At 41.2% G+C, this 25,402-nt stretch overlaps 1 protein-coding gene across 2 annotated transcripts in view; it reads left to right on the forward strand.

The window, feature by feature from the left end:
• The window catches only part of SEMA5A (semaphorin 5A), a 616,581-nt gene that overhangs the window by 176,522 nt on the left and 414,657 nt on the right, over window positions 1-25,402 (forward strand). For both annotated transcript variants that reach the window (XM_007057800.4, XM_043540272.1), the window contains exon 2: window positions 2,243-2,443. In XM_007057800.4, the coding sequence (XP_007057862.2) occupies window positions 2,311-2,443 (133 nt within the window). In that variant the 5' untranslated portion in view covers window positions 2,243-2,310. The remainder of the gene's footprint in view (window positions 1-2,242; window positions 2,444-25,402) is intronic.

A 25,402-nucleotide genomic window follows, 5' to 3' on the forward strand; every position in this document is an offset into this window, starting at 1 on the left:
TTTGTGGTCTTTAACTTCTCCCAATGCTAAAGAAATTTATTCTTAACCATACTGTATCTCCCTAAGTGACATTTCCCCCCTTATTTAATTTCCTTTAAAACCAGCAAGAGTGCTTCTTTGAAGTCTGATCTCATTCTTTGCTTTTTTCTCCCCAAAGTCTTAGCTCAGACTTTTCCTAATTTTACCTATTGCTGTTCATCCACTAGTCATATTAAAAATAAAGCAAGAGCCAAATCCTACTACAGTACAGTTAGTTTACTGCACACAAAGAGATAGATGCTTCTCTTGATATGTGTGCATAACTCTTATTAGTGATAAAGGGAGTTACGTATGTGTGCACATTACAGGAAGAATATTTTCATAAACATTCATTTGTTTGATATGATTTGTATCATATAAATCAGAAAAGTTTACGCTTTATCTTTATTAAACTATGCAGAACAGCTCAATGAAATCAGACATGCTATATGCCAGTTCTTAGCATTGTCACCAATGATTAATTTTGGTGAATGCTCAGTTAAGCTGCCTGCGGCACACGATCTTTGAGTTATTGTGTTAAGTTGTTAGCGCTTGTAATATTTACGTATGGTAGATCTAATAGAATTGGATTTGATCTTGAATACATTTAGTGTTGTGAGTATTCTGCCAGTTACAAAATACAATCTGTGGTTAGTGGATGTTTCAAGGGATTATTAATTACGGTAATATGGGGCTTCTCATCTGTATGTCCCTAGCTTGAATTTGACCCAAGTGGGTACTGACTGAAAGTCATCACTGTTTTGTGGTCTGTGTAAAACAAGTTGTTGATCTCTGTCCAGATCTTATTAGAAAGGTGCTCTCGCTGTTAGTACACCATCACCATAGGCAATCTTGTAGGCAGTATCATCAAAGCAGTCTGGGATTGACTAAACATGGGGACTGAACAAATCTCACATGTCTAGAGTTACACCTGTAGGCTGAGGCACAGTGCCAGGGCACTTTGGTGAACCTTGCCCTGCTAGTGCCTGTGATATAGAATTCTGTGGACAGGCAGAAAATACATCCTGCCAGCGTTGTCAGTCTGGCATATTTCACAAGCAATATATTGAGTAAAATGAAGGTAGATGTCTTTTCTTTGATATGCTTAGTATGGAGCAAATGTTCCTCTTTGCTTTAGTGAGAAGAGTGGACCAAGCAGCAGTGGATCTAAGTGAGGATGAGGCAGTAGCAGCTCCATGCCATAGTCACCACAAGGTTTGGGGGCTGGGAGGTTGCTGGGATAGGGTGCTGATGGAGGAGAAAATGGCTACAATGTGGCATCTCATGCCTCCCCTCAGCCCTACAGGGATACCTTGTGTAGCTACTGACCTCATCAGCATTAACTTATACTACGTTTCCCTTCACTGAGCAACAGCCAAAACCCCCTTTCAGAGAGCTTTGGAGGGCAATGGCCAGTGTGCTAAGCTCATGGGAGTATGATTTCTTTAGGAGTTGGATGGAATTCAGTGGGTAGGAGGTAACACAGAGGTACTTTGGTACAGCCCTTGAGATTTCTGCAGATCTCAGGAAAATATTTTTGGCGGGGTCGGGGGGAGGGGGTTTGACACTTCTTTGGGTTCTGCAGGATAGCAAATCTGACTGTCACATGGAAACAATCAGATGGAAACTGTGGGTCTAGTTCCATTGAAGTTGCTGGCAAGATTCCTATTGACTTGAGTGGTGCAGAATTGAGCCTTGTGTGAGTGCAAAGTTGATTTTCAGTGTCTTATGTGGAAATAGCCTTGCTATGGAATGGTTTAGCCCAGGGCACATAAGTAATTTGAGTAGACTACATGAGTTGTTTTCAAAGACTACTTGGGTTATAGTTTCTAAAGGTGATTTAATAAATATGGCATATTCTAATTTAAGAAAATACTGCTGTTTTGTAAGCTGCTTCTAAAAAAAAAATGTTATATGTGTAAATCTCTCCTCCCACACATGTCACAAAGTGGGAAAATATAAATCTAAAATATAAGAAAACAAAATTTTTGTGCATGCCAATGGTAGATAAAAACATGTCTTTTTCATTAATTCCCAAATTCATGGAAATGTAATTGACAATTTTATGATGTAAAATTACAAAAAGGTGTCATTCACTTTTGAGAAGTCAAACCTCACAGGGAAGGAAAACAAAGGATTATTTTCCATTGCAAACCTAACTAATTGTTTTGTTTTCTATTAGCTGTCCTCAGAGTCATTGAATTCTTTTCTTTGCATTCTTCAGGTCCTTTCCACACATGAATACAAGGAGAGTTGCCAGTTAAAGGAAAAGTGACCAGTGCAGAGGACGACATGACCACCATGAAGGGAAACAGTCTGGTTGCATTGCTGGTTGCAGGTTTGGGAGTCATAGGAATCTTAGTGTCAGCAGCTACAGAAGATTCCCAGTGCCAGCGAGCTGAGCACCCTGTTATAATGTATAAAGGTAAGGAGCATTTCCCCTCCTCTTCCAAACAAATTTTCCAAAAAAGGGAAAAAATACCACACAAGCCCTTTACCTCTGGAAGTTTTTGTTTATATCACACATTGGCACCAAGTGAAAATGAATTTAGTGCCCTCTGCCTAGTTGCCTATCAATATTTGTCCAGAAATCAACAGACAGTTTGATTGATTGTACAACTTCAGCTCCAAAGAGTCCCAGGTCTGGAACAATAGCAATATTAAAGGTCGAGAAGGATTAAAGTGCATTGGCGGAGCTCTGTGTTGAAACTTGCCCAGTGTCTGACCTCACTATACTATACTCTTTTTAGTGCAGTTAGTCTCTCTCTTTCATGAGCTCTGAACTGACTCACACAGTTTAAAAATATAATAAAATAAAAGCTTTCCACTGCTACTCAGCATGGGCACTTAGTGATGCCACAAACTATTAAACCAGCAGAACATGTATCTGACCATCCTCAGCTGCAGGGTGAACACTGCTGCATTCCCATCAGTCAGTGTCAGGTCTCCAGAATACCTCTGCTGTTCTTAAAATCTGCCATGTATGGTGCAGGTGGTTTCTGCCATGCTGTCTGGGAGATCTTATAGGACAGCTCTAATTCTGAATTAAATAGACAGAGGCAGGGAGAAGAAATGAGATGAAATACATCTCAGACAGGCTAATACAAATGAGTGTACAAACTTTGCTCACAGTTCTCCTCTGAATGTGTAATTGAAGGTGCTAACAGCATTAGATCTCTCATTTTCATTTGTAATTAAAACACAAAGTGGATGAGCATACCTTCTGTAAATACTGCACTTTCTGTCCTTTTGGTTACCACTGCAATCATTACAGTGCTGAGAGTGACATATGGATAAATCAGAATACATGTTAACCAGGTCTTACTCTCTCTTTCACCCTGCAGTAGGGAGGATGCTGGTTGCATTGCCTTTTCAGTATAGAAGTAGTATTTGCCATGACAGGATCCGAGCTAGCAGAGTTGACAGCACTCAACATGATCCACTGGGTTGAGCCCCTGCTTTGTTTGCAGAATTGTTTTCTTGATTACTTACTTTCTGGATTCATGAGGTAAGAGTTATTAAAACCTCCTGCTCATTAGGCTTACGACTTACCTCAGCCTTTATTGTAATTCTTAACAAAATGACTGCACCAGGAAAAAAATAGCAGCCCTTCAGGACAACAAGTTTACAATTAGCTTATTGACTTTCATCACCATCTAAATTTAATTTTCAATATTTGTTGTCTAAAGTCTGTCTAAAGAACAGAAGTGCACTGAGCAAGGCTAAGGGAAAAAAGAGTTCAGTAGAGCTGGCAGTTTTTAAAAGAGACATCATTTAGGGCACAAAAGCAAATTATCCCAGTGCATAGGAAAGTATGGTATGAGACCATCCTGGCTTAACAAGGAGATCTTCTGTGACTTCAAACTCCAAAAAAGTCATGCAAAAAGTAAGAACTAGGTCAAATTATGAAAGATGAATATGAAAAAACCCACAAACATGTAGGGACAAATTTGGTGCTTCACTAGCACTAAATGTGCTTAAACTAGCTAGGGACATAAAGGGTAACAAGAAAACATTTTGCAAATACATTGGAAGAAATACCAAAGACAGAGTAGGCTCATTACTCAATGAGGAGGGAAAGGCAATAACAGAAAATGCGGGTGGCTGAGGAGTTAAATTCCTTTTTTCGTTTCAGTTTTCATCAAAAAGGATAGCAGTAATTGGAAAACTGACATAGTGAACATCGGTGTAAATTGGGTAAGATCTGAGGCTAAAGTGGGGAAAGAACAAGTTAAGAATTATTTAGACAAGTTAAATGTCTTCAAGTCAGCAGAGCCTGATGAAATACACCCCTAGAATACTTAAGGAACTAGCTGGTGAGATCTCTGATCCACTAGTGATTATCTTTGAGAACTCATGGAGGACGGGAGAGATCCCAGAGTAGTGGAAAAGGGAAAATATGGTACCTATCCATAAAAAGGAGAATCAAGACAACCCAGGGAATTCTAGACCAGTTAGCCCAATGTTGGTACCCAGAAAGATAATGTAGCAAATAATCACACAATCAATTTGTGAGCACCTAGAAGATAAAAAGATAATAACTAACAGACAAGATGGATTTGTCACGAACAAATCATGTCAAACCAACTTAATATGCTTCTTTCGTGGGGTAATAAGCTTTGTGGATAGGGGAGAAGCAGTAAATGTGATATTTCTCAACTTTAGAAAGCTTTTGATACTGTCTCGCATGACCGTCTCGTTAGCAAATTAGAGAAATATAGCCTAGATGAACCTATTATGAGGTGGGTGCATAACTAGTTGGAAAACCATTCTCAGATAGTAATTATCAATAGTTCACAGTGGAGCTGGAAGGGCATATTGAGTGGGATCCCTTAGGGATCTGTCCTGGATCTGGTTCTATTCAATATCTTCATAAATTGTTTGGATAATGGCATAGAGAGTACACTTACAGTGTTTGCAGTTGATACCAAGTTGGGAGTTGTTGAGTATTTTTTGGGACAGGATTTGAATACGAAATGATCTTGACAAACTTGAGAAATGATCTGAAATAAATAGGATGGAATTCAATGTGGCCAAATGCAAATTACTACACATAGGAAGTAATAATCAGTCTCATAAATACAAAGTGGGATATGACTTCCTAGAAATGAGTACTGCAGAAGAGGGTCTGGGGGTGATAGTGGATCACAAATGAAATATGTCTTCACAATGTAATATACCTCTACCCCAATATAATGTGGTCCGAGGGGAGCGGGGCTGCTTTACCTCGTTATATCCAAATTCATGTTACCGCAGCGGTTCCTCTGCGCCCCCCCTTACTTGCTGCAGCCCCCCTGCCCCAGCTCACCTCCTCTCCGCCTCGTCCCACGAGCGCACCGCTGCTCCACTTTTCCCCCTGCCTCCCAGGCTTGCCACACCAAACAGCTGATTCACGGCAAGCCTTGGGGGGAGGGGAGCAGTTCGGCGGTGGTGCGCTCAGGGGAGGAGGCGGAGGCGGAGCAGAGGTGAGCTGAGGCGGGGGGAGGGGTGTGCGGGAAGGGCCACAGCAAGTAACCGGGGAGGGGGGTGGAGGGGGGGAAGGGTGCAGAGGAATGTTAAGGAAAAGTTAGCATATGTGCATATGTGACTTCATTTTGGTTTGGGGCCCACCATTGTCTAAAAGCAAACACATCATGCACCAGGAAGAGTGTTCCTTAGATACTGTTGTTCTCCTTATCTACTGAGGACAGGACAAGAAACAATGGGCTTAAATTGCAGCAAGGAAGCTTTAGGTTAGATATTAGGAAAAACTCCCTAACTGTAAGTGTAATAAAGCACTGGAACAAATTACCTAGGGTAGTTGTGGAATCTCCATCACTGGAAGTTTTAAAGAACAGGTTAGACAAACTGCTGTCAGAGATGGCCTTGATCAGTGTTTCTCAACAACCAATCCATGGACCGGTGCTGGTGCCTGAGATCTCCCGGACACAGTTTAGGAAGGCAACAAGCAGGTCCCTGATATCAAAAAGTTTGAGAAACACTGGTCTAGATAATACTTAATCCTGCCTCAGAGCAGGGGACTGGGCTATATCTCTTGAGATCCTTTCCAGTCTTACATTTCTATGATTTTATGAGAGTCAATGGACAGATGTGGGATTGGCAGGTTAAAATTGAGGTGGGAGTTGGGGGGTTCATAATTCATTGCTGGGCTGGGGGATAGACAGTTGTGGGAGAAGGAACAGAAATAATTATTTAGATATTTTGTGCTTGAGGATAAGCTGCAAGCTTCTATCAGGCAGCATTTTATATACATCTTTATAATTTGATCTCATTCCAGAAGAAGTGGAAATTTGGACAGATGACTAGGGAGGAGTATAAAAATATTGCTGGAGCATGCAGGGGTGTAATCAGGAAGGCCAAGGCACAACTGGAGTTGCAGCTAGCGAGGAATGGGAAGGGTAAAAAGAAGGGTGTCTACAGGTATGTTAGCAACAAGAAGAAGGTCAGGGAAAGTGTGGGACCCTTACTGAATGGGAGAGGCAACCTAGTGACAGAAGATGTGGCAAATGCTGAAGTACTCAATGCTTTTTTTGCCTCGATCTTCACAGACAAGGTCAGCTCCCAGGTTGCTGCACTGGGCAGCACAGCATGGGGAGTAGGTGAGCAGCCCTCAGTGGTGAAAGAACAGGTTAAGGACTATTTAGAAAAGTTGGATATGCACAAGTCCATGGGTCCAGATCTAATGCATCCAAGGGTGCTGAGGGAGTTGGCTGATGTGATTGCAGAGCCACTGGTTATTATCTTTGAAAATTCATGGTGATCGAGGGAGGACTACTGGAAAAAGGCAAATATAGTGCCCATATTTAAAAAAGGAAAAAAAGAGAACCCAGGGAACTACAGACCAGTAAGCATCACTTCAGTCCCTGGCAAAATTATGGAGCAAGTCCTCAAGGACTCCATTTTGAAGCACTTGGAGGAGAGGAAGGTGATCAGGAACAGTCAACATGGATTCACCAAGGGCAAGTCATGCCTGACCAACCTGATTGTCTTCTATGATGAGATAACTGGCTCTGTGGATATGGGGAAAGTGGTGGACGTGATATATCTTGACTTTAGCAAAGCTTTTGATATGGTCTCCCACAGTATTCTTGCCAGCAAGTTAAAAAAGTATGGATTGGATGAATGGTCTATAAGGTGGATAGAAAGCTGGCTAGATTGTCTGGCTCAATGAGTAGTGATCAACGGCTCGATGTCTAATTGGCAGCCGATATCAAGCGGAGTGCCCTAGGGGTCAGTCCTGGGGATGGTTTTGTTTAACATCTTTATTAGTGATCTGGATGACGGGATTAATTGCACCCTCAGCAAGTTCGCAGATGACACTAAGCTGGGGGGAGAGGTAGATACACTGGAGGGGAGGAATAGTGTACAGAGTGACCTAGACAAATTGGAGGATTGTGCCAAAAGAAATCTGATGAGGTTCAACAAGGACAAGAGCAGAGTTCTGCACTTTGGAAGGAAGAATCCCATGTACTGCTACAGGCTGGGGACCGACTGGCTAAGCAGCATTTCTGCAGAAAAGGGCCTGGGGATTACAGTGGACGAGAAGCTGGATATGAGTCAGCAGTGTGCCCTGGTTTCCAAGAATGCCATGACTTATGAGGAGAGGCTGAGGGAACTGGAGTTATTTAGTCTGCAGAAGAGAGGTGTGTGTGTGCGTGGGGGGGGTTTAATAGCAGCCTTCAACTACTTGAAGAGGGGTTCCAAAGAGATTGGAGCTAGGCTGTTCTCAATGGTGGCAGATGACAGAACAAGAAGCAATGGTCTCAAGTTGCAGTGGGGGAGGTCTAGGTTGGATATTAGGAAACACTATTTCACTAGGAGGGTGGTGAAGCAGTGGAATGGGTTACCTAGTAGGTGGTGGAATCTCCATTCTTAGAGGTTTTTAAGGCCCGACTTCACAAAGCCCCGTCTGGGATGATTTAGTTGGTGTTGGTCCTGCTTTGAGCAGGGGATTGGACTAGATGACCTCCTGAGGTCTCTTCCAACTCTAATAGTCTATGATTCTATGATTTGGGTCCCCCACCCAGAGCTCCCAAAAGCAGCCAAAATCATGTTACTGTTTAAATTTGGGAGAGTTGGTAACACTGTTAAATTGCTACACAGAATCTGGGGATGGAGGGAGGGAGTTCAAAAATCAAAAGGCAGAGCAGTTTCATTATTTTTCGGGTCTGGCTCATGATTTTTGAACACGTTAGGTTGGCAATTCTGCCATTATATGACTTTGTTTTCAGTTGCTTATAACTTTGCCAAACTTTAACCATTCAGGATGACCTTTTCCATATCAGTTTCCACATGCTCAGTAGCAACTTGTTGGAGTTTGAAAGCTAAATTCTCTTAAAATTCCATCAGCGCGTAGCATGGTCCATTCTAGGAGTGCAGGGGCTGAGTAGGACTTGCTTTGAAATTGCTTCTCCTGGCTGTCAGGGGCTGCCATGGTACCAGACATAGAAATAGAGAGTAGAGGGACTGGCTTTTACAGTGCTCCACCTGCTGGAGCCCAGGGATCATGAAGGATAAGGTGGCAGCATCCTGACTGAAATGCAGAGAAGTGAGGAATTAGGAGAAAGGAGAGAGGGAGTTGGAGAAGTCAGAGGGTGGGGAGGAATGTAGAGAAACCAGGGGTGGTGGGGTGGATAGATTCAGATGGGGACACAGTCAGTAGCTGGGGCCTGTGGGGTCAATAGGAGAAAGGAGGGGAGGAAATGGAGAGGGAAAGAAGCCAGGGGGTTGCGGGGGTGGAAAGAAGCGGAGAGGGAGAGGAACAGACATTAATTTATTTTCACAGCACCCTGTGAGGTGAGGGGGTAGAAAATGTCAACAATGTACACTAATGTTGGGTACCCAATTTCAGATGCCAAGGCTGATTTTTCAGAGAATTTAGAATTTTGTAATATTTACTTGTTCAAAGCACAGCTCCCATTGACCTTAATTGTAGCTGTGAAATGCCTTAACCACAAGACCTTTAGCTTACTTCAATTCCCTGCATCATTTACTACCCACCTTCCAACTTCTTCAAGAAATAAAACAGAAGTCTTACAGACAACAGTGTCCTTCACTGTGTACTGAATGAGGCTGGCGTCCTGAGTCAAAAATAGTGTTATAATGTAATTACAGATCGGATCATAATGCAGATGCAGAAAGGGGCTGGATTAAGGTTGAACAGGCAACCTTAATTCTTACTTTACCTTACTGTTGAGCGCTTGACTTTGCAACCTTAACGCTATTTAAGTGTGAGGGGTTTTTTGTGGGGGGTGTTGTTGTTTGTAATATATATATATATAATTGAAAAGTTCTATACATTTTAATACAAAATAATTGAGAATCATTTCCATATTCACTTGGTAAAATCTGATAATTGAAGGTGAAAAATTATCATAAAAATGAAGAGTTGAGTCAGGGCTCTGTTGCTATCCATGTATTTCAGCCCAGGTTTGGGAATATGCCCTGAACCTGGCCTGCTGTTGTTTGCACAATTTAGCCCTTGTTCTTTTCCATGATCCTCCTTATTCCACATGTACCATGTCTACTTGTCTTATTAACAAACAGGGGTGGGCTTCCCAATCCCAGTGACCTACTTCCCTATACTGAGAGTGGTTGGTCACTCATCCCTGTAGGGTCTCTGATGGTTAATAGGTAAAATTCAGTGTCCTCCTCCAAATGAAAGGTCTTTGGGGAGGTGGGATAGGGACACCTTCCCTTTCCTGCTGCTGCCATTGGCTCTACTGATGCAACAACAGATAGCGTACTATTCAGAGCTGTCTGGAAGATGATAATTCTGTTACATAACATTTGAGGTTTCAAAAATTGTTTCCATTCCACACTGGAAAGTAATCAAAACCTTAAGAACATGTTCATGAGATGGAATTGTTTCATAATGTCTGGTTTTGGTTCAACAACCTGAGGCTTTCAATTTGGGTCTCTCTCTTGATTTTCCTGAAGAAACCAGTACATCTCCACAAAACAGTGCAACTTCAGCGAAACGGCATATTTCAATGAAATTTCATTTTGTCAAAAATGTTTCGACTAGCTCTAGTCATAACCACTAAACATCATCTCTTGGGACCCCTGAGAGAACCCTAGCAAATGCACACTAGGGAAGCAGAGCTTCATAATCTGTAATATATGGCTGCTAGACAGCTCCTGGGGTTCCCTAGCTACTGCAGGGTACTGTGTGTCCAGAGCAGGCATCAAAAGAAAAGCCAAAAGAGATGTTTTTTTTTTCCCAAGACTGGTTGGAAGAGGCCAGAATTGCATGGAAGCCTTGGAGATTACCTGGGGAGGTTGTGGAATCTCTGTCATTGGAGATTTTAAAGAACAGTTTAACACCTGTCAGGGATGGTCTAGATAATACTTAGTCTTGTCTCGGTGCAAGGATTGGACTAGATGACCTGTCAATATCGCTTCCAGTCCAACACTTTTATGATTTTATGATTATGTGGATTTTACAACCTGAACATCCAAACATATAACCCTTATGCATGGAACCTGCAGGATGAGGTTCATGTTGTTGTCATGACCTGAACTTTGTAGCGTTTGCCCAGCCCTAGACCTCAGTTCTGCACTCTGTATCCTCCTGCACAATTGCTGGTTTTATTAATTTATATAGGAAGGCACCTTCCTGCTCTGTGTACAGTAGTTTCCAGGGATGTTATCAGTGCTTCAGGAGGAATAAAGAGCTCTGAAGTCAGGCCTTGCAGCCAAAATAGCCTTTCTTTGAACTCTAGGTTAATTTCTAATTTTGTAAAAAACATCTTACATTATTATCAAATTTACTGTCAGGGTCTGATCCTGAGAGGTGATGAATACCAGCCAGGGCTGAGAGCACTCAGAATCATGTGGAAGCCACTTTAAAATATGCAAAAGCCAGCCCTAAGTTTACAGAAATCTTTTAAGAAAACTTTTTAAACTCTTTTAGTCATTTATAAACTGAACAAGATTTGTTTTCTAGCTTTTGCCTTACCAAAGTAGTAGTGAGTTTATTTGACCATGTGCTCCCTGAGAGGCCTATAGGAAGCATGGTAGATGAACTACTAACTGCTATTAAATAAAATTAATTGAGTGAGAATCTTCTGTAGTGTAAGGCTGAACAGGTACAAACAAAAAACCAACTTTAAAAAGTACCCTGGAGTTGTCATAGTGACATATGGGAAGGGAACTTGGTTCTTTACAGAGCTCAAACTTCCCTTTCCATTCCCCTGTGAAACTCGATTGCTTTCAGCTTGCAGGATATTTTAGGTGATGATCCTGTTGAATAGCTCACAGAAAGGCACATAATTTTTTCACTGATTATTCTTTCATCTTAATATTTCTAACTGGAGGATTGTGGCATATCATCTAAGTGCCAACTGCATAAGTGCCCCCATGTCCACATTCAGTAGAGAATCCCCACTCGCTTTCTAATCTGGCAGTTAAAGAGAAAGGAGAGAGAGAGTCCATGAGATGCTGAGAAGACAAAAATATACTGTGGTACAACATGGCCAGAAGGCAGCAGGAGAGTGATATATGAGAGATATGTAAGTCCCAGGATGAGGAGAAGCCTTATTCCTTGTAGAGTGAAGAAAGGTTTCTATAGCACCTGAAGCCAATTAGAGCACCTGAAGCTAGTCACCTGATAAAGCCCCCTGCTTCAATCAGCCAGGGGAAGGAGTTGGAGCAGAGAACAGTTTGAATGAGTTGGAGCAGGGGAGAGTTTGGAGAAGTGCCGTGGCTGGCTCAAAGACCAAGACCCTAGGTAAAGAGACACCCGGCTTGTGCAGAGAGAGAGGGCAGGAACCCCCAAAAGCTGAAGAGCAGGAGAAGGAAGTAGCCCAGGGGAAGGAAGCACTAGTTCAAGTGGTTTACCACTATCCCTAGGGCCCCTGGGCTGGGACCTGGAGTAGAGGGCGGGCCTGGGTCCCTCCCTCTCCACTACCCTTCTCTGGGTTACTAGTGGGACAGTAGATACCCTAGTTCAGGGGCAGAAAACTGCGCCCTGAACCCCCTCCAAGAAGAGGAAGTGCCGGACCCATCATAATCGTACTGGCAATTTGCCACAATATTCAAAGGATTATCTTTGTGATTTTAAAATACATCTTCTGTATTTATTTCTTACATACGGAGTGCCAATAGCCATGAGATAAATTGCTGAACCATGTGATTGATTAATCTATCGTGCCCTTTTTCTGCCTTATCTGCACTCTGCCTACTATTCCATCTCCCTAGGAACTATACAAATAACCTAAAAGAGCCTGCACTACTCATGAAAATGTCACAACTTTAAAATGCTTTATCTTAGGCCCTTCCAGAGCCATTAGTGAGTTCAGTGTGTCCCACTGAGAAGCTGAAAATCTTCCCTACCAATTGTTTGAAGTCAGTGGGAGCTGTTGGAATCTCAGCATTTTGAAAACCAGACTACTAATTCAGGTGCCCAAGTATGTATTTAACAGCTTAACTTTAGGCAGCAATTTTGAAAAAAATCTTTGAGCTATATATTACACATGTGTACCATGGCTTGATTATCTATACTGGTGTAAATCAAGAGTAACTGAGGTCACTGGAGTCAAGTGAGTGTAAATTCAGTATGATAGGAGAATGAGGCCATACATTTGTGGAGATGATATTCAGGTGACAAAATGGAAAAGCATGTGATAAATATTGGCCAGTGTGCATGTGTATAGTGTATATACATGTGTATGTGTATGAATTAGGGCTGTCGATTAATCACAGTTAACTCATGCGATTAACTAAAAAAAAATTAATCACAATTAAAAAAATGATTCACGATTAATTGCACTATTAAACAATAGAATACCAGTTGAAATTTATTAAATATTTTGGATGTTTTTCTACATGTTCAAATATGTTGATTTCTATTACAACACAGAATACAAAGTGTACAGTGCACACTTTATATTTTATTACAAATATTTGCACTATAAGAATGATAAACAAAAGAAATAGTATTTTTCAATTCACCTCATACAAGAATGTAGTGCAATCTCTTTGTCATGAAGGTGTAATTTACAAAAGTAGATTTTTTTTTTTGTTACATAACTGCACTCAAAAACAAAACAACGTAAAACTTTAGAGCCTACTGTGATGGGTTGGACTCCCCTTTCAGGGTGCCACTGGATTTGCTGGTGTCCCACTTAGCCTGCCTGTCCCACCAGCGTGGGTTCCTCTTACTCTGTGCTGCTGTAACAGGCTCTCAAGCCCCTTTCCAGCACACACACAAGTTGGGACACACCCAACTGCAGAATCACACAGAGTCTGCAATCAAAGACTCAGCTAGGGGGTTGCCCAGCTCTCCTGTGCACACACAGTGTAAACGCAAAATTATATTATCTTGCACTGTATAGAGATCTATATAGCATAGACTCATGAAAATCGCCCCTTCCCTCAATGTGGAGGAAGATATGCACAGCTCTTTGCGCCCCCAATTATGAATTTCAGAAACTGGGTTTTAGAAAACAAAACAAGTTTATTAACTACAGAGGATGAATTTTAAGTGATTAAAAGGGATAGCAAACAGAACAAAGCAGATTACTGAGCAAAATAAACAAATATGCAACCTAAGATTAATTCACTAAAGAAACTGGCTACAAATAGTAATTTCTCACCCTAATTGTTGTTTTAGGCAGGTTGCAGAGTTTCTACAGCTTAGAGTTCCAGGTATTTCTCTTCACAGGCTAGACCCCTGTCACTGCCTGAATCCCAGTCCTTTCTCCCTAGATCAGTCTTAGGTGTTTACAGCAGTCATCCTGGGTGGGGATTCAGTGAAGAACCAGTGACCTTGATTAATTCTCTCTCCAGCCTTAAATAGGATTTACATATGGCAGGAATATTTTGTTTCCCTGTTTGATCCCCACCCCTCTTCAGTGGAAAAGTAACAGCTCATGATGGTGTCCTGTACCAGGTGACATGATCACATAATGTTGCAGTGTCAAAGCAACCATGAGAGAAGGTTTATTTATAATGTCCACAGGAAGGAACTCCAGAAAGATGGGAGATCAGCATTTTCAAAGACCCATTGTCTTTCCTAATGGCCCATCCATGCTGATTGTATTCTGTCTGGTAGGTGATCCCCAAGTACACACACAGTTGTAATTGTTTCATAGTCAATATTTATGATACATGCATACAAATTGGATAATCACATTCAGTAAATCATAGCCTTTTCAATGATATCTAACAAGACCCATCTTGCATCAGATACATATTAGTTATGCCATAGTCATATCATAAGCATATTTCTATAAAGAATATGGGGCGTAACGTCACACCTACAAGTCCACTCAGTCCTACTTCTAGTTCAGCCAATTGCTAAGACAAACACATTTGTTTACCTTTATGGGAGATACTGCTGCCTGCTTCTTATTTACAATGTCACCTGAAAGTGAGAACAGGCATACACATGGGACTTTTGTAGCTGGCATTGCAAGGTATTTACATGCCACATATGCTAAACATTCGTATGCTCCTTCATGCTTCAGCCACCATTCTACAGGACATGCTTCCATGCTGATGATGGGGGAGAATTGTATGTCTCCTGCTCTGTGTTTTACCTGCATATTTCATATTATAGCAGTCTCAGATGATGACCCCACACACGTGCATTTTCAGAACACTTTCACAGCAGATTTGACAAAATGCAAAGAAGGTACCCATGTGAGATTTCTAAAAATAGCTACAGCACTCGACCCGAGGTTTAAGAATCTGAAGTGCTGTCCAAAATCTGAGAGGGACGAGATGTGGAGAATGCTTTCAGATGTCTTAAACGAGCAACACTCAGATGCGGAAACTACAGAACCCAAATCACCAAAAAAGAAAATCAACCTTCTGCTGGTGGCATCTGACTCAGATGGTGAAAATGAACATATGTCGGTCCGCTCTGCTTTGGATCGTTATTGAGCAGAACCCATCATCAGTATGGACACATGTCCTCTGGAATGGTGGTTGAAGCATGAAGGGGCATATGAATGTTTAGCACATCTGGCACGTAAATATCTTGTGATGCTGGCTACAACAGTGTCATGCGAATGCCTGTTCTCACTTTTAGGTGACATTATAAACAAGAAGGGAGCAGCATTATCTCATGCAAATTGTAACCAAACTTGTTTGTCTGAGTGATTGGCTGAAGTAGGACTGAGTGGATGTGTATGCTCTAAAGTTTTACATTGTTTTGTTTTTAAATGTAGTTATTTTTTGTACATAATTCTACATTTGTAAGTTCAACTTTCATGATAAAGTTTGCACTACAGTACTTATATTAGGTGAATGGAAAAATATAATTTCTTTTGTTTTTTACAGTGCAAATATTTGTAATCAGAAATAAATATAAAGTGAGCATGGTACACTTTGTATTCTGTATTGTAACTGAAATCAATATATTTGAAAATATAGAAAACATCCACAAGTATTTAAATAAATAAATAGTATTCTGTTATTGTTTAACAGCATGATTAGTCGAGATTAATTTTTTAAATTGCATTATTAATTGCAATTAATTTTTTAATCACTTGACAGCCCTAGTATGAATAAATATAATTTAACTGAAAGAGCCAGGACATCGAAGAGCTGTGAAAAGAACTGTTCAATAAAGAGAACAAAATATATAACATTTTTTATTTATTTTTTCTTTATTCTGTTTTGCTTGTATGTGCAGATAAAATTGTTGCACAGAAATCGGTATAGGAATGCTAATGCTATTTTTTTTGATGTGTTCTAGTGCTTCCTCAGACTAACTTGATTTATTGGAAAAACAAATCTACTTAATACTGCATCCTGTTACCAAGTGGGTTTTTTTTTTTAATGTAACTCATTATGAAAAGGTATGGAACTCTAAGGTCCTGTGATCAGGAACTGTGAGGAGCAGACGATGGGCAGAGAAGCCTGGAGACAAGGGACATTACATAAATATAAGAAATCAGAGTTTAACTTTTCATATTCAGGAACAAGGCATAAAGCTGAAGAAGGCTAACTCCTGTCTAAAGCGTCTGGCATTTCAAAGCAGACAGTCTCCTCAGGGTGGAAGTCTATGTTCTACATGGCTTTTGGACAATATGTTCAGTGCGTTTTTTAGTTTTAAGTACTGCATATCAAATGGTCTGGATTAGTCAGTTTTTGATCTCACAACATTTAAATCTCATTAACTGCTTTCTGGTCTAACACACGTTAGATCAAAACAGCACATTACTCCTTCTATGAGCCCTGACTGCTTGAAACAGCTCTTGTCAGTCATCAACAGAAGCTTAGGCCAGGTCTGCACTGGAAACTTTTTCCAACACAGCAATCTTGGTTAAGGAGTGTGATTTTTTTTTGCTGTCAAAAGCCCTAGTGTAGATGCAGTCATACCAGCATAAAAATTATTTTCGTGATATAATGTATTTCACTTGCTGAACTGGTAAAGTTATACTGGCAAAGGATTTTTTTCCGGGTATAAGGTGTATCTACATTAGGTGGGTTTGCTGGTATATCTACACTAGTAAAACTTTTACGGGTAGACTATGCCTTTAGACTCTGCAATTAATGCATGAAGTTATCCATTTCATCTTTCCTGCATTTCACCTGCACGAAGCCTAATTTCTCAGGCTTTTTTTGACAGAGGTGAAGCAATTTTGCACCCTTATTTTTTATCTTAACTGGGGTTTAAATGCTGTGTGGAGCCTTGCACAGATCTCCATTATTGGGGGTTGGGAATTTCATTGTCACTGTTTTATCTCAAAATCCCGAGGAGTTGATACCAGATTTTTAGAGAGAAATTGAGAGCTGTCTCAGTGAGAGAGACAGCTGACATAATTCTAGAAAACATGGTTAGCAATGTTTTAAAATACACACTGTCTTGCAAAAAGGTCATATTTTATGGAAAATAAGCAAATGCTCAAAAATAAGATGAAAACCTAACCCACAGAAGAAACAAAAGCAAAGCCTTCATTGCTTCTTTAAGGTTTTCCAGAAAAGAAAAATAGAATCTACATTTTAGATTTGGTTTAGAAACCCACAAAAATGTCTTTTCTTGACCTCATTATCTAACCACTGTAGAATTCCCTAATTTGGTGTTTGTCTAGGGAGCATGGAGTCAGTACAATCACTCCTCTAGTTTTATTGTGTGGTTTATATATAGACAGCACACATTTCGAGTTCACCATGGAGGAAATGACTTTTGTGGGCTGAATGAGAAAGCATGAACATTGCATAAACTTTACACCCGTTGGGTTTCTTTCTCTTTATCTCTCCCTTCCTCTCGTAGCAAATCACTATTTAACTAGAACTCAGTGAAATTTTTCATGAGAGTTAATTTTTTCACCCAGAAATGCAGATTTGAGTCATGAATTCGTGTCAGAATTTTTTCAACTGGAAAAACTGTGAAAAAAATCAGAAAAATTAAAATATTTAATTTTGACATCAGAATTAACATTTCATTTTTTATTTGAAATGACATTTTACTTCAGTTTTATTAAAAAGAAAAGGTTAAGCTCAAAAATGAATAATTTCATTTCAGCTAGAATGAAACAGTTTGACCTGATTTTTTTTTTAAACTTTTTAAGTTTATCCAGTGAACCAAAAAATCAGTTCTAAACACAGCTATAGAGAGACCTATTAGGCTATATATCTATCTATATAGTTATAGATCTAGATATGCATCTCTTTTCTTTGATATGCAAAAATTACTTTAAATATCTTTTCTTAACTTCAGTGGCAAGATCTAAGAATGCCTTTTGGACTTCTTTAAAAAATAAAGGTGAATTCAGCATTTGTGAAAAGTGTTGATTGAAAGGATTAGATACCAAACCCTTGGTTTATCCAAACAGCAGACAGAAAGCATGTAGGCTTCTTCACCCTGTCCTGCCAGTATTTCTCATTGCTCACCTAGGGGGATCATCTCTTAGGGTCAGAAAAAAATTCATTCTTCACCACAGTTGTGGCTTTTGTTATGTGGACTCAGACCACCGGTTCCTTTCATATAGGACATGGAGCACCCATTAGGTGGAAGCAGCTTCCAGTTACTTATTTATCAGACCTAGATTAATTTAAACAAAAAACTTTGACAATTAAAGGTTGGTATCTTACTACCTGCCCCTTGACTCATCTAGTCGCTTTACAATGCACTTGCGCAAAGAAACAAAGACAAGGTTGACAGGCCCAAATGTTGACTTCCCTGAAAAACAACACGCCCACTTAATAGTTTAAAAACAAACAAACAAACAAAAAGGACCTGCACACAACATCTTTCTTCCCTATAAAACCCATAGCCCTCCAAAGGGAGGGCTGCAACAATCTAAAATCCCATCACCTGATGTAACTGAAGATCAACAAATATGTTGTGAGCACCCATGTGTTTGTGATACCAGGATGCACAAGCATATCACATTATCCGTTCCACTCCTGATTCCATCCCCTGATGCCCTGTTTAGATGGAAGTTTTTCTGAGAATAGGATTTTTGGCAATTTCAATCCCCTAAGGGTTCACAAAAACAGAAGAAGCAAAGGGAGGGGAAGGCCGCTGTTATATTACATGTACATTCACTGTCAAACGAACCAGGCAACTAGAATTTCAAAGCTGATAATTTTTACCTTTTAAAATAAAAATGGTTATTTTTGATGAAAGGTTGCCAAGGGTGACAGACCACAAACTAGGGTTTTTAAAGAAACAAAAATAGCAGTTGCTTAAAATTAAACTCAGAAGCGGCTGAGGACTTCCTATGTCATCCTTTAGAAGCTGCACTTTGTTAAAGACTAGAGGGAATGCTTAGGTGCTCTGCTTTTTCACTGCTGAAGTGCACTGCTCTTTTTTCACAAGATGCTCAGCATTCAGCAGATGCTTTGCATGCATAGCCGTCTTGTGAGGAGCACAGCACCCAGCTGATAATTATCCTTCTCTTTAATTTTCACCTCATTGTTGAAGGTATAATTGAAACATATCAACGATTTTGAAAGAAGTTGTAGAACACTGAAGAGAATGTGAGTGCCATTTTCAAGGAGTTCAAGTTATCTGGCCATGAGCCCCACTTTGGTGCATATAGGTTTGACTCTTCATCGTCTACAGGTACAACATCTCAACAAGGCATTGGGCTTACATTTTTCCCTCTAAAGCTAATCTTTGCTGTATTTTCTGCCTTAAAATTATACCATCCATTTCCTGTGTGCGTAAAAGAAAAATTTAAATTCATTTAGTAAAAGGGACACAGCAAATATGAGCAAAGAGCATTTTCATACCAAACGCCATTTTCCTTGGCTAGTCATTTTCTATAGTCTTTCTGCTGTTGTTTCAGATATTTGTTTGTTCATCACAGAACTCAGATTCATGGCCCTTCAACGAAGATAATCCCTTGTTCACCTATCTATTGTCTATCTAAGTCGTATGGGATGGAGCCATGCTCCACCCTGCATTTACTTCCTGTTTTAGTCAGTCAGAGTTCCTCCCAACTCTGTTGTGATGCAGTTAAATTAAGCAGCAAGTTTCTAGCCTGCATTCCTTATTTTTGTTGTAATATTTCCCTTGTCAGAGTCATGTAGAGCAGCAACATGGAGCTCAGTTCATACGTTTACCACTCACTATTCCTCAGTATAAGTTTCCAGATTGGATGCTAATTTTGGTAGTGCTGTCCTGCAATCACAATCACAGTGGACAATCACTAAGAGAAAAAAGAACAGTTACATACCTTACAGTAGTTGTGGTTCTTCAAGATGTGATGTTCACACAGATTCCACGCCTTGTCCTCCTTCCTTGCTAATTTGGAGTCTTGCTGCTTTGGGGTTCTTTAATGGTGAAGGAACTGAGAGACAGTCAGGATCAATCAGCTTTGTTATCAGCTATAGTGTCTTGACTTCCTCACCCCTCCCAGAGTTAAGGGATCACCATCAAGATTTTCATATCTTTTTGTGTGCAGAAAGAGGCTAAGAAATAGAATTCTTTGAAGGGGTCAACAAACATGTGGACAAAGGAGATCCAGTGGGTAAAGTGTATTTAGATTTTCAGAAAGCCTTTGACAAGGTCCCTCACCAAAGGCTCTTAAGCAAAATAAGCTGTCATGGGATAAGAGGGAAGGTTCTCTCATGGCTTGGTAACTGGTTAAAAGATAGGAAACAAAGGGTAGGAATAAATGGTCAGGAAAGAGGTAAATAGTGGTGTCTCCCAGGGATCTGTACTGGACCCAGTCCTATTTAACATATTCATAAACGATTTGGAAAAAGGGGTAAACAGTGAGGTGGCAAAATTTGCAGATGATACAAAACTACTCAAAATAGTTAACTCCCAGGCAGACTGCGAAGAGCTGCAAAAGGATCTCACAAAACTGGGTGACTGGGCAACAAAATGTCAGATGAAATTTTATGTTGATAAATGCAAAGTAATGTACATTGGAAAACATAACCCTAACTATACATATACAATGATGTGGTCTAAATTAGCTGTTACCACTTAAGAAAGAGATCTTGGAGTCATTGTGGATAGTTCTCTGAAATCATTCACTCAATGTGCAGTGGCAGTCAACAAAGCGAACAGAATGTTGGGAATCATCAAGAAAGGGAGATAATAAGACAGACAATATCATATTGCCTCTATATAAATCCATGGTATGCCCACACTTTGAATACTGTGTGCAGATGTGGTCGCCCCATCTCAAAAAAATATATTGGAATTGGAAAAGGTTCAGAAAAGGGCAACAAAAAATGATTAGGGGTATAGAACAGCTTCCGTATGAGGAGAGATTAATAAGACTGGGACTTTCAGCTTAGAAAAGCGGCGACTAAGGGGGGATATGATAGAGGCCTATAAAATCATGAGTGGTATTGAGAAAGTAAATAAGGAAGTGTTATTTACTTCTTCTCATAATACAAGAACAAGGGGCCACCAAATGAAATTAATAGGTAGCAGGTTTAAAACAAACACAAGAAAGTATTTTTTCACGCAACGCACTGTGAACCTCTGGAACTCCTTGCCAGAGGGTGTTGTGAAGGCCAATCCGATAACAGGGTTCAAAAGGGAGCTAGATAGATTCATGCAAGATAGATCCATCAATGGCTATTAGCCAGGATGGGCAGGAATGGTGTCCCTAGCCTCTGTTTGCCAGAAGCTGGGATTGGGTGATAGGGCATGGATCGCTTGATGATAACCTGTCTGTTCATTCTCTTTGGGGAACCTGCCATTGGCCACTGTCAGAGGACAGGATACTGGGCTTGATGGACCTTTGGTCTGACCCAGTATGGTCGTTCCTATGTTTGAATGTCACTGATAAACTGAGAGAGATAAAGTGGATGCAGTAATATCTTTTATTGGACCAACTTCAGATGGTGAAAGAGACAAGCTTTAAGAGCTCTATGTTCCTCGAAAGCTTGTCTCTTTCACCAAAGGAAGTTGGTCTAATAAAAGATATTACCTCACCCATCTTGTCTCTCTCATATCCTGGGCCAACATGGCAACAACATAAGGTGACCAGATGTCCCGATTTTACAGCGTATTACTCCAACCCCTTGTCCCGATTTTTCACACTTGCTGTCTGGTCAATCTAACAACATGGCAAACAACTGATAACCTGGGCAGCAGTAGAAAAGCATGATCAATGCTTCTCCAGCTGTGTTGCTCTTGCACATGGTCTTCTGATGCCCACAGCTACTCTTACATGCAATATCAGGCATGGATGGGTGCAGAATGCTGAATATCATCTGATATTGTTAATCTCTATTTGGAGAGCTTCCTATATTCAGGAAGTTTATTATGTGGTGTGACTATTTATCATTTTCAGGAGTGACTGTGGATTGACTGGGCATAAACTAACCTCTTGTCCCTAATGATGGTCAGTTCAGATTGGAGTTTACAGCAGTTCAAATAAACTTTCATACCCTTGCTGCATATGTTCAGTGGACATATGAAGGGATTCTTGTCTTCATTCTGAGGGCTTTCAGTCCAACATCTCTGTAATTATAGCACATTCACAGACAAACCAACAATACTAGAAAATGCCTGATGTTTAAAGTTTTCTTGAGTATGAAAAACCCTGTTAAAAAGAAAATCGTGCTGTAATCTTGGGTATGCTCCAGCTCAAGTTGTTTCTCCAAAACCTTTCCCAGCAGCAGGCTTTCTCCTCTATGTTACAGCATGACTCAGTTGTGTGTGTATCCATTCTCCATATTCAGACTTTACAATGATATTTTTCAAGAGTTCTGGATTTGGATATATTTAATTCAGTACTGTTTATATCACTGATTCAGCATAAATAGAGATGTTTAGTTAGGGTAACCAGACATCTCATTTTTAAAGGGACAGTCCTGTGTTTAAGCCTCCTGCAGGAATCCTGACTTTTTTCTTAAAAACGGGCAAATTGTCCCATATTTTTTGCCTCCATCCCCATCAGTACTGGCGGGTCCTGCTGCTGGCCGGATCCCTGCTCGCCAGCTGACCTGCGCTCCAGTAGTGAGTGTCTGTGTGTGTGTGTGTGGGGTCCAGTGGCCGACAATGGGGGTGGGTGTGCAAGGCTGGTGGTGGGGCAAAGCTGCAGCATGCAGAGCCGGCCACTCTCCCTGCCGGTTCATCGGCACAGTCCCTGCTGCGTGCTGGCTTTCGGCCAGCAGGGCCCTACCCTCCATCCCGTTACCGGCTGGCACTGTCTGCTTGCTGCTTTCCAGCCTGTTTGGATCCCAACCTTTCAGGCTCCACAGCAATCCTCCTGGGCATACTCTTAGCTCCCATTTTCTCCCGCACCCCGGGTCCTGCCCCTAGCGAGCATGGGGCTGCTCCATCCCCTAGGCACCCTCCCCTGCTGAGCCACCTCTCTGGCCACATTTGCTGAAGCTCCTGCAGTCAGGTTCCCTGGGCCCTGGTGCACAGTGCATCCTTAGGGCTTAACCCCTTCCTGCCCGTGCTGTAGCCAGAGGTGGCTGAGTTATGTCGGTGGCCAGCAGAAGCCTGGAGGTGTTAGCTTTCTTTCGATACTGTGCGGGCAGGAAGGGACGAGTTGCTTCCAGCCACAGCGGAGTGGGGGCAAGGGAGAAGATGAGCTCTGCAAAGACATGGGCCAGGTCATCCCTTCCCCCTGCGGCTGGAAGCAGCTCCTGTCCCTTCCCTCCCGCACAGAGTTGAAAGGCTACTGCTGGCTACATTCTGGTATGAACCCTGGCAGAAATATGGGGAGGGGGGCATGTGCCCCTGCATGGCCTCCCACATGTTGCCTCTGGAAGACGTAGCACCAGGTACCAGGAGAGGCGGGTCTGTCCCGGGGGCCCAGCCAGGCATGGAGGGTGGAGAGTGTCGGGCAGGTAGGGTCAGATCAGGTTGGTCGGTCACCACCCCCATTACCGTCCCTCCCCCCCCGATGTGAGAGAAGTGTGCGGGAGTGTTTTCGTGTCCTTTCTCCATACAAGCTTTAAAGATAAGAAGGTAAATAAAAAGACTCCAACTACACAGTGTGTCTTTTAAACAAGGGCTCAGTCAACTTGATGTTAATTTGAACTACATAGTTCTGATTGATTGCCGTTGAACTCGCTTGAATAAGAGTAATTTTACCAGGTGTCCCGTATTCAGCATAGGGAAATATGGTCACCCTAAAACTGTTTAATGCTTTCAGAAATTGTAGCATAAAAAGTAAGCATCAGATCACTATAGTATAGAGTTAGTTTTAGAAACAGATCTTACTAATTAAAGCCAGAGAACTTTCCCAGAAGTGTAATATAATATTATTATAACTGGCCATATGCAATTAACTTTATATTTCTCCTCTTCCATATATTTAAAATGGAAACAGGTTTTCTTATGAGACCAGATGGGAGAGAATACTTCATTTTAATTGTACAATAGAATTGCTTTCAGAATAAATTCTGAGGCCAATTCTCACATGTAGAACTTCAACGCTACTAAAATCAGGAAGGAAGGAGCCAGTTCAAAGAGTGGCCAGGGATATAAACAGAGATTTTTATGTCGTAACCTCAAAAGTATATAACCTTTAGGAAGCTAGCTAATCCCTACATGGGTGTCATGGCTAATTTTCTGGGGTTTTCCTAGGCTGCTGGGAAATGCATTGGAGGAAGTGGGGGTGGCGGGGGGAGGTGGCATATGCGGTCAAGTTGGCACTTTTGCCTGCCTTAAGTCCTGATTGGCTCTGTCTCCCCTGAAGAGAAAAGCCCTTCTCCAGTGTTGGGGGACCCAGCCACAGCACAGTGGTGTCCCAATGCAGTTAAAACATGCTTCAGCCTTGCAGTGTAATTAGGGCTGAAATGTGTTTTCACCCTGTTCTTGAATTGTGCTACAGCTCTTCAGAAGTCCAAGGATGCAGCTGGGTTTGGGAACTTGGGTTACTCCCATCTATGCTGCTGGATGTAACTGTCAGCAGGGACCTACCGTGATATAATTTAATCTCACAACAGAGTTTATAGTGTCAGTGGAACTTAAAATCTCTCCGTTTGTTCAGATTCTTACTTTCTTTTCCTTTCCCTTGGATTCCACACTAGTTTCTGCCCCATTCTCATCCTTCTGACTTTCTTTCTATTGGATCTCTCCCCTCTCCTAGCCTTCTGCAATTCTTCTGTGGTTTAAACCCAGAAGCATGTGGAACCTCATGCTACTGTAGCTCACGAAAGTTTATGCTCAAATAAATTTGTTAGTCTCTAAGGTGCCACAAGTCCTCCTTTTCTTTCTATCTATTAGGGAAGCCCAAAAAGCCACAATTGAGGAAGAAAGCTGTGTTTGTTTAAAAAAAAAAAGACCTGGTTTCAATCTAGCAGAGAAAGGTATAACAGTGTTGAACGGCTGGAAGTTGAAGCTAGACAAATTCAGATGGGAAATAAGGCATACATTTTTGCCAGTGAGGGTAATTAACCATTGGAACAGTTTAACAAGGAACATGGTCCATCATTAACAATTTTTAAATCAAGATTGGATGTTTTTCTACAAGATATGCTCTATGAGTTACTTTGGGGATGTTCTATGGCCTGTGTTATAGAGGAGGACAGATTAGAGGTCACAGTAGTCCCTTCAGGCCTTAGAATCTATGAATTGGAGATCAGGATGAAACCTGACATTGGGGGGCAGATTATACCATATTTGTCTACTGCAGGGTTCCTACATCTTCCTCTGACATTTCTGGTGCTGGCCACTTTCACAGACAGGATACTGGAACAGAAGAAGCATGGAGCAGATGTAGTATGGAAATTCCTCTCTTTCTCTGGAGTCTCCCCTTCCCATCCTGGTGTCTATTCCCCTGGATTCTGTTCCCCCAAGGTCAATGATCATTCCTCTGGTCTCTGTCTTTCTGCATCCCTTATCCAAGGTCTCACACACATGTCATATTAGAGAGTATCTTTCTCCATTCTCTTCTTACACTCTCTAACATGTGCTCTCATCCCTTGTTGCCTACAGGAACCTCTCACTATTGTACTCTTGTACCACAACATTTTTCTAGAAAACCCAAGAACT

Source organism: Chelonia mydas, chromosome 2, assembly GCF_015237465.2.
Source record: "Chelonia mydas isolate rCheMyd1 chromosome 2, rCheMyd1.pri.v2, whole genome shotgun sequence".
NCBI lineage: Eukaryota > Metazoa > Chordata > Testudines > Cheloniidae > Chelonia > Chelonia mydas.